This window comes from Corapipo altera, unplaced genomic scaffold, assembly GCF_003945725.1.
Source record: "Corapipo altera isolate COAL_440 unplaced genomic scaffold, ASM394572v1 104, whole genome shotgun sequence".
Lineage (NCBI taxonomy): Eukaryota > Metazoa > Chordata > Aves > Passeriformes > Pipridae > Corapipo > Corapipo altera.
The window spans coordinates 1,639,017-1,655,203 of NW_020884920.1; the positions used below are offsets into that span (position 1 = coordinate 1,639,017).

The window sequence follows — 16,187 nt, forward strand, 5'->3', positions numbered from 1 at the left end:
TTCAGATGGAAAACTAAGTTTTATAGTATTTTAACTTAAAAATGTTGCCCTTGAGCCACAGCAGCAGAGCTAAAATCAGGCAAGATCACACAGGTGTCCAATAGAGGTATATCCATGTGTTGAGGGACTTATGACTTCATCATCATCATCATCATCATCATCCCCCATCATAAGATGGAGGGACACCACAGCCTCCATGCCTTGGTAGTCCCATGCTTCTTCACACTACCAGCTGCCAACTGGGACTGGGAAGTCTGGGAGCAAGGGGATGGGGACAGAGGGATAAGGATACCAGCTCTGAGCCATGGGAGGAACCCCTTGCCTGGGGTGTGATCCTCCTTGGCTAGTTGTCCTGGCTCCATGCCCAGAAAGCTGGGAAGCAGTTGCACCACAGCCTTTGGGGTTCCTTGGCATTTTTATCTTTACTCCACTCTGGGATTTTAGTCGCCACTTTAATTACAAATTCAGTCACCTGTTGCAGGGGTGACAAGAAGCAGATCTACTCAGTAAAGGTGGGCTCAGATGTTCGTTTTAATGAATCATCTCAGTGATACTTGGCCTTGACTAATCAGTAGCTTCTGTGGGAAAACAACTGAATTAATATTCATCCTGGTGCCAGATTTTAGAGACCGTCTGTGCCAAGCATTATTGGCAACAAGGCCCTGTTTTCCTCCCTCAGACATGTCAGCGTACAAAGCAATAAAAGTCACAAAGGAAAAAAAATGTTGCATTTTAGAGATTCTTTCTTTCTACAAAGCTAGCCATTATCTTGACTCTCTCTGAAGCCAGGAAACGTCCACTGAGTCAACATAAAAGTGACTCTATAATGGGTTATTCATCAACTGTTCATATTTGTGACTGACCTGACAGGGCTCATCCCCTGGAAGCAGAAGCACGGAGCGCTACCACCTACAGCCAGGGCAGGGGTGAATGTATGGGAGAGAAAACATAAAAACAGTGCTGAACCTCCCTCACCCTGCCCACAAAATCCTTTCTGGTGAAAATCGTTTTTAGCTGTTAATGTTGTTTTACGGCCCAATTACTCCTACCACCATCTGCTTCTTTGTGAAAACATTCTGTAGATGCTGAAGTAACCAGACCAAGCAAAAGGCTGAGACAGACATTGTCATTAAAGTCTCATAACTAATGCTGTGACCAGGGCTGGGAGAGCAGCTGTGGCCAGCGAGGGCAGCAGCTTCTGAGCAAGAAATAAAACTTGGAGCAAACTGGGGAAAGGAGAGAAGAGAGTTTATCGCAGAGGTCAGCAAAATCCCCCATGGAAAGCTCTCTCTAAGTCCTTTCAGTTGGTGAATCTTGTGTTTTCAAAGGACCAAATTCTGAAGTCCAGAAGAAAAAAACCTCATAAACTCAAAGTTGACTCATCCTGAAGCACATTGAGTGAAGGAACCCTACGGGATATATTCTTGCAGCAAATCTGCAGCCATCTCAATGGTATCTAGGCAGAGGAGGGACAAAAGCCATTCCACTAAGGGACAGCTTTAACATGATCCAGAGAAAAGGATGAACTTCAGCAGGGATTAGGAAATTCTTCATTTCTCTTGCACCAGGTTGGGCACCACTATGTTTCAGGTCTTGTTTATATTGCAGTGGTTTTGCTTGAAGACAGAGAAGCTCTCCTCAGGACAGAGTTCCCAGCTCCTGACACAGCACGTGCCTTTAATTTCAGTTCAGATTTAATGTGCCTTGGGCCATAAAGTTCTTGCTCACGTTGACTAAATGCTTTGAATCAGGGCTTGTGAGCTCAGTCTTCAACGCCAAAGGAGCTTACAGGGATATTGAGAACCTTTTGAAAACCTTGAAGGGTAAACAGCCTGTGCTGCTCTCCTTGCTCCCATGGAGAGTGTTTCATTACCTGGGGACCTCTAATGCTTTTGTAGACTTCCCTGGTAGGAAGACATTACTGGACAGGACTAAAGAGCACCAACCATTCCCCAAAACAGCTCAGTAAGAAGTTCAGGCTGTTTTGAACACAGAGAAAATCTTCCACACTGATTTCTATACACATTCAAATGGAGCATGCATATATTAAGAATGAAACTGCCAATTACTAATTTTGAGTTTTACTTCACACACCAAACCATCTCCCAGATTTCCACATATCCTATAGTGGTGGGATAAGAGGCCAGGGCGTGTCTGTCATTCCAGCATAAACTTCAATTTTATGGGTTTACAAATCAGATGTTTTAAATTACAGCTAAATGAGACTGAAGACTCCTACACAAGTTGTCATGTCAAAAGTGAACTGGGGAAACATTCATACACTTTTTTTGTTGTGCTGGGTATAGCATGTGCAGAAGAGAGGTTGGGAAAACTACTCCTAAGCCTTTGGGAATATTATGGCTACACTGCATCCTCCCTGGGGTTTTGCCTCAAGACCTAAGTTTACCAATCTCCCAAAGATACAGAGTATCACAGCAAGTCCTGTGTGTACCTCATGATGCTGACATAAGCAATGTCCTCATTCCCAGCGTCCTGGAAGACCACCAGCACATCACTCCTCAGCTGCCCTTTCAGCCCTCAGGGACTGCTGATAGCATCATTCCTGGGACAGCTTTTATGTTAGAGCTGAGGATCAGCAGTTCTAGGGCTACTTTCCAAAAGAAGACAAATCCTTTGAACTATGTAGCCAAAGACACTGAAAATATTCCTTTAGCCAGTAAATAAACTTGGATTTTTATTGTTTGCCAACCTTTGATTTATGAAAGACTTTTCTACAAAAACAAGCAGAGAAATCAACAAATTTCTGTCAGCAATACAAAATGCAAGTGACTTCCACATAACCTGCAGTAGAAAATAACATCTATCATTTTTGAGAGGCAAAATTTAACCTAAAGGAAGAAGGTTGGTGTGTTAGTGATGGGATGCTGGCCATAAGGCTAACACTGCTTCTCTGCCTCGGACTTTCCATGAGTAAAATCATGGAGGTCCAGACCTTCAAGGTGTCTAACTCTCATGGATTGTTTTCAGCAGGAAGGAAGAACTATCTGAATTCTTGTGCCTGTGCTTCAGATCATAGTATGTACCACAGAGGTTGCTTCACGCACCTCATCACACGGGTGTGGTGAAGACAAACCCCAGGAAAGTCATGAGATGTTCATGTAGGTAAGATAGAATAAGCTGGTTAAAAGGTTACATATATATCACAGTTAATACAACTCTTGAAATTATTTAATTGTAAAATTATTTATCTCATACTACATGGATGGGCCAATCCAGGTGAAAATTCTTTTCCATCACAAGCTACTGGCTGTGTACGTTGCTTTTACACTGTTTTGCTTCCCATCAAACCTCTTTTTCAAAATACTTTATTTTACTAGTATAAAAGCTCTCTGATCTTAATGGTCTTGGAGAAGGATGAAGCAAGAGGACTTAATTCTGGTTGTGGACTCAAGATTGAGTCATGACTGGGTTTGACGGTATTTTTTTAACCGTACATTTTTAAACTATTATATATTATTCTCCACTCTCTGGGTTCATAGCAACTCTCAGAATTTACATACAGTTGTCCTGGTTTCTGCCACAAACGAGGAACAAAATCTGCAAAGTTCTAAAATAGACTAGAGATACTGGCTAATCTGAAGTTTCACGAAATTGTGAAGGAAATGCTCCATCGTCCATCACTTCTGAGGTTTCAGATTTTGCAGAGTTCACCACAGGCAACTGCACTGCAGTGGTTATTAGTGAGTCTGGAGAAAGGGTTGGAAGGAAAGGCCAAAAGCTGCAGTCACTGACGGGTCTTCCATGGCTGGTGGGAAGAAGAATGGGAGCAGATGGCTGATTCCTATGAAACACCACTGTCTCATGATACTGCACGGATTCACAGCCTAATCCACCGCCCATGGAAGTCAAAATTAAATTGAGTTGAACAAGAGCTGGACTAAGCCAACATTTTTGTCCCTTTGACTCAGCAAAATACTTCACCTCCATCTCTAGCGAGGATGGGACCCAATCACACACCTAACTTTCCATCTTTGACATCAGCTGGCCACTAAAATATGGATCCTGAATGCAGAGGAACTTTGTAGCAGGGCCAGTGGAAGTGCTGTTGCTCCAGCACAACTGTGTGATACCAAGAAAATCGAACGTCCCTTTCCTGTAAGAGCTCTGTGGGAAACAATGTCTGCAGTTAAAAATAAGCAGAGTACAGAGCCCTGGTGCCTGCTGGCTCTGTTTATTCGGTATATTTTGTTTATTGGGTACATTAGGAGTCGCTGCAGACTGCCTTTGACAAACATTTTCGGTATCAACAAAATCCTAGTAACACTAAGCAGTTCTGATTGTAGCCTTTGAAACTCCTTTTCTAGACAACATTCATCTTCCTAATTAATAATTAATCGCACTGTGTTTTAAAGAGATTATCAGGTGTGATAGCAGAGTGTGCCTAAGGCAGTGACTTCATTATCCGCACGGAAGAAGTTTACTTTGTAGTTCTCCTGCCTGTCGCAGGGGTAGGTGCCAAAGGGGTCTCTCTTAGGTTAGAATGTCAAAGAGCAACAATTTAGGGCAGGAAACAATTGGGCTATTATTTTTCTTTTTTTTTTTCTTTTCCCTCTTGAGGAGCTTTTAAAATCATAAATCTTCAGATGCTTGTTGTGCAGTTTAAGGCTCAAGTCGACTTTTCCTACAGAAGGGCCCAATTCCTTGCAGGATGGGGTGCCCTTCCGAGGCCAACCACGGCCCTTCCGCTGCTGGTGCACGTTTCCATGGTAGGAAGAGTTTACAAACACTGTTCCACCTAACAAGGCTTTGAACTGCATCTGTGCAGAGACACCCCACAGCGTGCCAAGAGTGTCAGCGGGGCTGGAAACACTGATTTCACCTAAGGACAGTATTTCAAGTACACTCTGGGCAAGAACTCCCGGCAGATCCTGCCCAGACCAGAGGCAGTTTGTGGCCCTGACTTGAAATGTCAACAGCAGCATGAAAGGAACAGCCCCCCCAAGGATTACTGGGCAGTTTCCAACGTGATCAGCCAAGGATACTGCTGGACTAATAATCATTACCAATTAATTTGATTTATTTCTGTCAGTGAGGCAGCTATATGCATTAATTCTGAAAGGACTTCTGCACTATCAATGATTTTTTTTTTTTTCAATTATTTGCCAGTTTTTCTATTCCCATTGCCTGGTTTCACCAGTGACAGATATCTATGCCTTTTCCCATTAAGTTTTTGCTCACCTTTATGAAGTACCATCAGTATTACAACCACTGATGGGGAAACAGGGAAGGTAATATTCTGCCCACAAACGGGACAGGTGAGACTTAAAATCAGATGCCCTGACCCTGCCTCCTCTCTAACCAGCAGGATAATAATCAAAACCACAAATCCTCAGCTTTTTTGAAGTGCTTTTGACAAAGGAATTACAGAGGAGGGTGCAACAACCCCCTGTAACTTACCACTAATCTGCAATTAAATATGCTAGTTTTTAAAGTTAAAACAAAAAAATCTAATGCCAAACTACTTGATACTATGGGTCCATTTCTCCTTGAATTGTCTCCTGTGAATTATCTTCTATTTTTAGGCCTTTTATTTTTAGGCTTGCTGCATGCTATTGCTGGGCAGCTCGACTGGCTATTAATTGGAAATGTTTTACTTCTCATGCAGTTTTATTCCTATGCTTTCTGCACCACTTAAACCAACCTGTCCTTGGAGGAGATGACAGGCTGTAGAGAGCACGTTTAAAGGGCAGTTACAAGCTGTGCTCTTCGGGTGCAGTGTGGCCCTCTTAGAAACCTTTCGCTGTTCTCTCCTCCTACACCTGCACACGTTTGTGTCTGCGCACACATTTTTCTTAAACCATGTCAAACTTTATGAGCATTAGGGCCATATGGCAGCAGTTCAGCAAGCTCTCAGTGTGCAGCTGAGATTAAAAGGCTCCCTGAGCGCAGCCGGTGGAGTCCCGTGACAGTGCCCGTGTGCCGTGTGCGGTGCTCGGTCATGACAAGTGATCCGAGTGATCTGACACGGGCAGGGCTGGGAGCTGGAGAACCCAGCAGGGCACTTCACGGCTGCAGGTCCCTGCATTTTTGGCAGCTGTGCTACAGACTTCGAGGTACTGTGCCACCCAGCCAAGTTGGAAGCTGAACTGGAGAGAGTGGTACACGATCACAACCGCTATTTTTAATACTATTGTCACTACCTTCCCCAGTAACCTAGACAACAGCAAAACCCTCTCTTCTTTCCAGTTTCAGAGCACTACTACACTAGTTTGAACTACTGTTCAAGCTGGAGTCAGTGGCAAAGCTCAAGTTCGGAATAAAATCAGCTCCCATTCAACTGGCATTTCATTTACTGGGACTTTTAACTCCACGAAGCTCACATGCCTTTGCATCTACCACTTTAAAATGTTGGCTAAAAATATTTGCGTTATCTGAAGTCAGATGAATAAATCCTCCCCGCTGCTGGGTACACAGTGTGGCAGTGCAGGACACAACTGCAAATTTATTTGTTAGAAACCGTACATCTGTTATGATTTACTCTTGCCAAAATATAATTCTTTATGGCAACAATTGTTTCACGGTGCTTAAAGTTTTTCACCTCTGTGCCAGGAATCTCATATGGGATAATTCCATGACCTTGGAATCCAGCAGATACATTCCACATCTGTCTGGTCTGGGAAAGCCCAAGTTTGTTGTGTGAAAACCATAGTGGGAAAGTGAGACCTGGAAATATCTGAATATACAGAAACTGCAGGGCTGCTTATTTTTTTCTTTTTTAATTACCAGTGTCAAGTAAATCAATCTCACAGAAGTCGTTGCTTTGGTTTTGTAAGCAGACATTCGCTTCTGATCCTATCTTCAAATTAAGGAATATGGCATAAACATTACAATAATTCTATCTCTGGAAAAAATCACAGCCTTTAAATATTAAAACTAAATCTTGTTGAAGGCTGCTTGAGATAGATTTAAATGGAAAAGTGCCCAACCTACTGCAAGCAAACATTTTACTGGTGCCTGTAAAGATTTAGGATGTCAGAAGAACCATAGCTGTCCTGGAATCTCAGGGTAATTCTTCTTTCATTAGACTTTTTTAAAAAAATGAATCGTAAACAACTTTGTGAGCAGTGAACTTGAAAATATCTGGTTTCCTGTGATTCTTCCCTGTGCACATTTTCTGTTATTCTAATAATTTGGCTGAGCTCCTGCTGCAGCCTTGCTGTCCAAGGAGCACTGTAGCATTCCCATGCATACAGCCTGCACCCCAAATAACCTGCACCCCAAATAACCCCTGCAACACTGGGGATAAGAGGGTAGACAAAAAGCCGTGAAAAAAAAAAAGGAAGAAAGAAGAAGAGGAAGAAATACAGAGAAAAGGTGAATGTGTTTGCTTGACAGGGGGTGAGATTAAATATTCTTGTCCATACTAACCAGGATGATATTCCTGGTTTAAAGCAGGAATTGCTGTTCTGATCATCACCGGGGCTATAAGTCTTCCTTTCAAAAGGGTTTAATGGTTCCTCTTCAGTCTGCAAATCCTGAAGGTGCCAATTCATTCATAGGCTATGTCCTTTGGCAGGACTAAGGTAGTTACAGATTGGTTCCCAAAGGGATGTCACAGAGGAAGGTGGCCTGGCAGGCTAACCAGAGATGAATGCCTAATTTATGAAGTTCATACAAAACTGTACTAACAATTTTAAATCCATGTGTGAGTCCTGGGTGTCTTAGAGAAGCTTTTATGATAGGAGGCACAAGATTCCACTTGGAGCCAGTATCTGGGATGCTGGTGCACCAAAGCTTTGTAAATTGATAACTGATTTTCCAAGGCATGCCATGAATGATCGTGGTTCATAATAAATCATAAAATTATAGCATGGTTTGGGTTGGAAGTGACCTTAAAGATCATTTAGTTCCAACCTCCTACCATGAGCAGGGACACCTTCCACTAGACCAGGTTGCTCAGAGCCCCATCCAACCTGACATTCAACATTTCCAGGGATGGGGCAGCCACAGTTTCTCTGGGCAAGTTGTTCCAGGGGTCACCACCCTCACAGGGAAGAATTTCTTCCTAATCTCTAATCTAAACCTACTCTATTTCAGTGTGAAGCCATTGCCCCTTGCCCTGTCACTCCAGGTCCTTGTAAATAGTCCCTCTCCATCTTTCTTGTAGGCCCCTTCTGGTACTGGAAGGCTGCAATTTGGTCATCCCAAAGCTTCTCTGCTCCAGGCTGAACAATTCTAATTCTCTCTGCCTTTCCTCATGGGAGAGCTTCTCCATCCCTCTAATCATCCTCTGAGGAGCAGAGGGACAGAATCTCCTCCCTTGACTCGCTGGCCACACTGTTTTTGATGCAGCCCAGGATAAAATTGGCTCAAAATGTAAAGTGAATAAATAGAAAGGTTAAGTGAGTACCTTGCCCAAAAATTGTGAGGCAAAGCTAGCTTTGTACTACTGGACACGCTGTGCTCCAAAGGAGGCTGCATTCTAGTGATATATGAAATGGTTTCTGCACATACAGCAGCCAAACAAATTGGCTACATTTCTACTGTTTTGGATCAAAAGGCCACAAACATCAAAAAGTATGTGAAAGAAGCCAATGGCTTTTCAACATATTGTGACAACAAACCAGCCAAAACTACTTTCAGCCAGGTTTCAGGATAACGTGTTCCTGGCGACTTGCAGAAATTTTCCTGCAGAAAAGTTTAGCATCAAAGATGTGAACTCCTGTAAAATCAAGTTTAGAATAAAAAGCTTAAACTGTATGTGAGCAGGCAGAAATACTACTGCAGCACAAGAAATAGTTGATACTGGATGTTCATTCCTTAAAGTAGAAAAATATAGGCAATTTCCAAAGGGAGAAACTATGTCAGATTTACAGTGGAAGGGTGAGATGAGCAGATACTTTATACAGTATGCAGTGTTAATGCTTTTCTACCCATTCAAGTCTTAACAGCTGTTTCAGTAAGAGGGGGAAAATGAAGGCCCTTGGTAACTCTTAAGCAAGCTGCCAATTTTCCACATGGGATTCCATGGCTAAGAAAATTAGGTTTTCCCAGTCTCACGCTGCTGCAAAGAATAACAGCACACTTAGTAACGCTGGGAGAGACTCAAATTCTGTATTTATGAAAAAACTTAGGAAATATAAGTTTTTCTTATATACTGAACTATCTTCTTAACAAAAAAGATTGCCTAATATCTAGTCTCTTTTATTCTGACACTATTGTTTTGAAGGGACAGTGCTTGTCACATATTTAATGTTCCTGAAGTGTCTCACTGTGTGATAGACGGGTGCAGTTACTGGCACTGACAATTTTGTGAGCATCAAAGAGAAACTATGTTCATAAATCAAATACATATTTTCAACACTCAAGAGGAAACAAGGTTGGAATTTTAAGTGTCAGATATTGATTATGAACCAAATTCTGGCTGCCTTAGATAGAGACACCTGTCCAAAAATCCACAGATAAGGAGCAAGCAAAGCAAAGCCTGCTGGCCTCGAAACCATCTGGAATGGGGGCTGTACAAGCCCTTTCTCACCTGAGCAGGGCAGGATCTCTTTCCTCTTCAATCACATCTCAGCACAGTAGCCTGATGGAACCAGAGATGTACATACAACTGGGTCCTAAGGCAACAGAGTGACACCAGCTTCTTACATCCATCTCACCCACCTTCTCCCATAGTGAGGGATTCCAATTACCTCCCAGTTCCTTGTGCCACCACTGCCTCATTGCTGGACACAGCCTGGCATGTGTACTGGAATTGTCACCACAAGTCAAATCTTGGTCATTCCAAGTCTATATATTTGTGTATGAATCCTCACAGCTGGTGCTGAAAAGCTCCTACTTCAATCCATAGACAATCATATCCTAGTGCTCTCTTGTTATTCAGTCTGAACCTCTCTAATACCTTTTTATAACTTGTTATATCACAGTGCCTTGGTATTTGTATGAGATACCAAAGATCAAAATATTTATGTCAGAGAGGGAGGAAAAACCCCGTCAGCATCTGTTTGCAGAAGTGAGATGGTGGAACTGAAGTGTCAGATAATCTCCCAAAAAGATGTCAGCATTTCCAGCTGCCTGACAGATCTGTCTGCCTGTGTGAGAGTAAACAAGAAAATGGCTCAGCCATTTGGACTGAGTTTAAGGCAAAACAAAGAACAAATTATCCATTTTCTGATCAGATCTCCTGCTCCAGTTTACAGATGTCAGTTTGTGATAAACCCTGTAAGTCCCTTTGGGAACAACGATCAATGCACTGTGTGGCTGGTCAGCCCTGCTGAAGCACTGGCAACTTGGAACTAGAAAAATCTCCTGTAGAAAACAAACCTTCAAACAGTAAAGACAATAGACACACCTCAAAATTCCTCTGCATTTTCAATTTACTGGAAATAAGATTGTCCCACTTAAGACAATTCCATGGAACTGGTCTCTGAATTCATTTGAATTTTGAGTAGGTCTCCTGGGTTAAGTGGAGTTAGATTTATGCTGAAGTAAGAGATTGAACTGAACCCAAATGTCTTTAATACACAGCCTTGATCTTTACCAGGAAATGACAGAGCTTATCAGGATGCCAATCTTACCTCTGTAATAATGAAGAAGTCATCACCGGGCTCTCCCTGCACAACAATTTTTTCCCCATCTTCAAACTGGACAGGTTCCAGTGCATCAGCCACTGTCAGCCGCTCCCATTTGTCCAGGGACTCTAAAATATTGAAGATCATAAAACTATATTATAAAAATACTCTTAACTTTGGCAGAAGATTCATATCTAAACTGACAGCTCTGCCATGCCTGGTTCTGTTATAAAAGAAACATTTCTTTTCATCCAGGCACTTTGCACGAACCTCCAGTTGGGAAACATGAATGTATTTATTCATCGTGTCTTAGACTTTAGTAATCACCCAGATAGTAATCTTAAAAGTTGGACAGGAAAAGTTGGCTCCGTTTCCCTACGCCTGCAATCTGACACACGGTGCCCTGATGCTGCCATGGATTGGAGCAGCTGAGGAGCTGTTCAGAGATACCAACGATGTGGGAGCGCCAGGATTCTCTTACCACATCCCACACCAGATGTCAGGACAAGTCCTACTGTCTTTTCGTCAGAGCTGCTCCCATCTGGTTCCTGATGGGCTGCAGATAAGTGATGCAGAGCATTGATCTCAGAGATGACTCTTGCCCAGGGGCGAGACCAAGCACCACCAGAGCCAACAGCCAGCCCCTGGTGGCACCAGAGGCCTCTGGATTCATGGATGTTTGAGATGGCACCGCTGTTTCATTTGTCAGCAGGACAGTTTGTAAAGTTTCCTTTTTATTGCCTCACTTAGAAAGAAAAATTATAAAACTTCAAAGTAAACCTAAGTAAACCTGTGTGTTTTAGGAGGAAGGGAGCAAACACAGCCAGCTCCCTGTGGCCTGGGGTCTTCATCACCCCCCTGCACCTGCCCCAAATCCCCTACATGTGGTACCTACATGGCAAAGGCCAGCCTGCAGAGGGCACATCCAGGACTGCTCACTAGCCCACTGCCCTCCTCCTCCTGCCTGAGGGGTGAATTCTCTGTCCTGCCCTTGGAGAGGAGAGGTGCCACCTGTGTCTCTCTCCAATACCCATTTGCATGAGAATTCAAGACAGTGAACTGTACTTGAACTTTTGTACTTTTATCAGATTTGATTGAAAAATTACAGGTTTAAAAGTTATTAAAAGAAACAGATAATACAATGGTTTAACCTTCACTGCCTCAAAAAGCTGGGCTAAAATTCATGTGCCAGAGCTCTGCTGATTCTGACTTCTTATGAACTATTGAACCAATCTAAATCAAGATATGCTTTCTGACACCAGGATCTGTGCTGTTCTATCAGACTCTGGTTTCCCCATTTTGTTCAAAATATTTCTTAGAAGTATTGTGTGAGGGTGAAAGAGTTGTTCTCTAGAAGTTAAAAAGCCTTTTGGCTGAGCTCAGAAGGGTACACTGAGTCTGGTAATAAAACCAGATATAAGTGATCAGTACACCAAAGGTAAGTTTTGAGGAGGTTGACACATGTCTTCATGTTTTTATGCCACTTTATGTTTGGGAAATTATTGTTTCTAACATTTTCCCTACCTATAATCACTACAGCCCTTCCCTGGTGTGTTTGTGACCTTTGCTGCAGCAGCATTAATGTCAAAGACCAAGCCCATATTGTCAATGGAACATTCAAAAACTGCTCTGTTTGACTAAAAATAAGCATAAAACACTTTCATACATAGTAGAGAAAGCTTTTTCTCTTTTTTTTTTTTTTTAGGAACTCGGTAATTAACAATGAAAAGAAAGAGTCTCTTGAAACTTCTTCTACAGTTGGCTTTATGAAAAATTCAAAGCTAAATCTAGCTTTAGTCACGAAGTGTCTCCCTTTTGTCTAAGGGAATTGTACCACTGCAAATACATTGGTTAATAATTCTTGCAAACAAGCGTTATATAGAATATTCTACAAGTTTTAGTCACAGGGTTGAAGTTAAGCATCAAACAAAGTAGACCATATGAAATTTTTTGCAATTCCTAAATTTTACGTATCAATTCATGGGTTTATATTTAATTAAACTCCAGAGGAAAGATTTAAACCAACTAGTTTTTCCATATCTTGTTCAATACACTATAAGCAGTCACTGATAACCTAAAAAAATCCTTAGATTTTAAAAAGAAAAATGTGACTCCTACAATTATATAGCTAATTACAGACACTAGACAGGCCTTGGAAAAAAAAAATATATAGAAGTAGGTAGAGGTTTTTCCACCATGAAATCACAGAGTTCTGACCACATTAAAGGATGAAGTGAAGTTGAATTCTCCGTGCTGTGTTGAGATTTCTAAAATATCTTCCTGCTTTCCCAGGTGTCATCTACTTTTTAGACATGTCAAATGGATCCTTACACATTTCACCTAAATTTCCATGTTCCTGCAATGATGTGTTATTTTGTTCACTGCTTTTCTGTACTTAAAAAAGGTTCAAATCTTGAAGTCCTTCCTCTTTTTTTACTGAGATTCAAAAGCCACACTACAAATTAGGCTATAATTACATTGCAAACCGCATGTTTAAGGAAGCACATCTCTGAATAACCTTTCTACTCTGAAATTGTTTTGAGATGTCTCATTGTTGTAATTGCTCCTCATTAGTGCAGGTGCACAGAGCCTTTTTTCTTGAAATACTCGTTGTAATTTGGTATAATTTGTGCTCTTAATTTAGGAAGATTTAAATTAAGCATAAAAGAAGGTATTTAAATGATGGAAACTTCATTAATAAGTCAGCAACATACTTGGCCTTACTTTAAGCATACAAATATAATTGAAAATTTCATGGATAGCACCTCTCAGAAGTTCAAGTATACTCTCACTGAGACACTCTCATATTTCAGGTGCCTCAGCTCAAATGGTAGGTGAATACCATAAACAAGAACCAGAAAATTTTTAAGGAGAAATACAAATACTTTAATTATATAGCAAATGAATCCTGAACTGTTTTTTTCCAAATAGCCCCAGTAGAAACATGTTTCTCCTACAGAATCAACAACTCATTGTACTGTCTAACACTGTCCTCCTTACTAGAGGCTTTTGTTCTCCTAATGGTGATTGATTGGTCAGGCATTATGGGTTTGTTGTTTTTCCTACTGAAGGCCATCAAGAACATGTCCAAATTTCGTGGCTATCACATTAATCAAAGGGAAACAAAATCCAAGGACAAGAAGCTAAACAGATGTTTTAAGAATGTGAGACAGGGGCTGTAAAATGCACAGAAGAAAAAAGATCAGTCCACTTTGATTTTTAAGGTTAGTTTGTTTAGTGCACATAAACACGGTATTCTTGCAGGAAAAAGCTTCTCACCTGTCCCCTGGAAGGATGTAACTAGACTTTATGACAAATTCATATCTCTGCACTGCTTTCTGCTCCAGCCATATGATCTTTAGGGACCAGCAGCTATTGAAAGGTTACCAGTGTGTGCCTGCTCCCATGTTTAATGTGTGCTTCAAATACAAGTTCAGTGCATAGTAAAGATTGAGAAGAACAAGTCCTAAAAAGGACCCTTTACACTTTCATTTCTTCAGAAACAACGCAACGAGAGCCCTTCTGTTTGACCACCATTGCTTTCATCATGCCATCAAAGTCCAAAATTCACTCTGCCAACACATATAACCGAGGAAATAACAGCCAAGTTCCAAAGGGCAACTGACCCAAAATGGAGACCTTGCTCAGGAATTCTTCATACATCTTCCGCTTCCTCAGCGTGCTGCCCTGTTATTACAGGAGAGAGAAAAAGGAGGCAGAACATTACACAAAGTATTTTTGTGATTTCTTCCTACAGCTGCTCTTTTTTTTTTCTTCCCTCCCCTTCCAACTCTTAAGCATAGCCAGTGTAAACAGCCTCAGGCAAATCTTTCCCCATAAAATGTCTGGGCAAGTTGTATTGCTGATAAGCAAAGACAGAAGGACTCAAATTCAATCCTGGTGTAATTTCACTGACTTCACTGGTGTTACTGGACACTGAGGGTGAATTGTATCCATTATTTACTGGCACTCATTTTAAAGCCTGAGCTTCAATTAACTCTTTAGCTAATTCAATATATATCTCGTTGCCAATGAGGCCCTGCCAGAAGGGAATTTGCAATTACAAAATAGGATAAAACTTAACATGTCCCCATGATGGATCCCATCCTTTTAGGTTAAAAACTCCTTAATGCCAAGAGTATTTATCTGTAATATTCTGTACAGTGTTGAATCTATTGTTACTGCTGAGCAATTTATTCATATTATTATTTTAACAGGATTTAAGCATTCTGTGGCAGACAATCCATCAGTGTATGTGCAGCCACCAGCACAGTCATTCCCCATTCTACTAAGATTTTGTTGGGTGATAAATTACCAAGACACCTTCTGCTCACATAATGTTTGATCACCAAGACAGAAACCATGTCACCATTCCAGCACAGATTTTGGAAGACACTTCATGGAGGAATAATTATGATGCAGCTTTACCTATACAAAAATAATGAATTAATCCTTAATTCCTTCTGCAGTGACACAAATGACTTGAGAACAAAATCTTCCCCAGTAACAAAGAGGAACTCCAGGGTCTGCCTTGGTACCATGCAGTTTGTTCCACACTGATGACACCCAACATCCTTTCTGCCTGGACATATTCCCTGTGGATGTCAAAGGCTGCCTGGTGCCTGCTAGTCAAATCTACAAGGCACAACACAAGGATGACACATTCATCTTCTCAAGAAAGGGGAGATAAAGATGCCATTTATTCATAGGCTGGGTACAGAAGGCGAAAGCAAATGTCAGTGTCTGCCACAGAAAATGCCACTTCTCTATTCCTCCTTCTCCAAGAGAGCACCTGTGAGTGCTGGAAGCAGAGGCAGAAAGTGAGGATAGAGAAAGGAAAAGGAGAGAAAAAACATTCTACCCTCCACTGTGAAAGCATCCAGAAGTGTTTAAAGTATGAAAATGGGAAAGGCTGGTGTACTCAAATGCAGTGATGTAACTAGCAATTAAACATCATCCCCCTTCCTACATGTGCTGTGCAGGGGGGGGTGCAACGACCCCCAAAGCAATGTGAATCCTTCCACCAACACCAACAGGTTTTGGATCCAGCTTTGGACAAAGCAGCAGCTGAAGATGCCAGGTGCTCTCCTCTGGGGACAGCTCCCATTTGTGCCCCTCTCCCAGGGCCACCCCTACTCCAGGACAGCCACAGCACCATCAGGAGCTGCCACTCTCCCCAGGTAGCTCTGGCTCAGCAGCAGCAGCAGCTACCGAGGTCTCCCCTTCCGCACCCCGTTCATAATTTCCGAGTCTGGTGATGACAGTTCTCCTCAGCGATAGCATCGGTAACCCCTGTCTGACCTCTCTGTCTGACAAACTTGGTTCTCAACCTCGGGGGGCCCCGAGAGCATTTGAAGTGCCAGAAAGAAAAAAAAATGAAGAACTTCAAACGCAGGAGGCTCTGCAAACCACGCCAGCCCCTGACAGCTCGCTGCGAGACAAAGAATGGAAAACTGGACACTGCACAGTTGTTGCTTTCCTCCCTGCAATCGAGTGGAAACAAGTCCAGCAAAATTGACAGCTGTGGAAAACCAGATTGGTGGTTTAGTTTGATGGGCCGGGACACCCGGGGACAGATGTGGAAAATGCTTTTTAAATGACTTGCGGACACAGACGAATTTTAAGAAGCAGTAATCAGCAGCCATAAGTGAC

At 42.0% G+C, this 16,187-nt stretch overlaps 1 protein-coding gene across 2 annotated transcripts in view; it reads right to left on the reverse strand.

The window, feature by feature from the left end:
- PRKAR1B (protein kinase cAMP-dependent type I regulatory subunit beta) overlaps positions 1–16,187 on the reverse strand; it is a 91,664-nt gene that overhangs the window by 7,334 nt on the left and 68,143 nt on the right. For both annotated transcript variants that reach the window (XM_027656589.1, XM_027656588.1), the window contains exons 8-9: positions 14,162–14,222; positions 10,542–10,663 (exon numbers count right to left, since the gene is read on the reverse strand). In XM_027656589.1, coding sequence (XP_027512390.1) covers positions 10,542–10,663; positions 14,162–14,222 — 183 coding nt within the window. The remainder of the gene's footprint in view (positions 1–10,541; positions 10,664–14,161; positions 14,223–16,187) is intronic.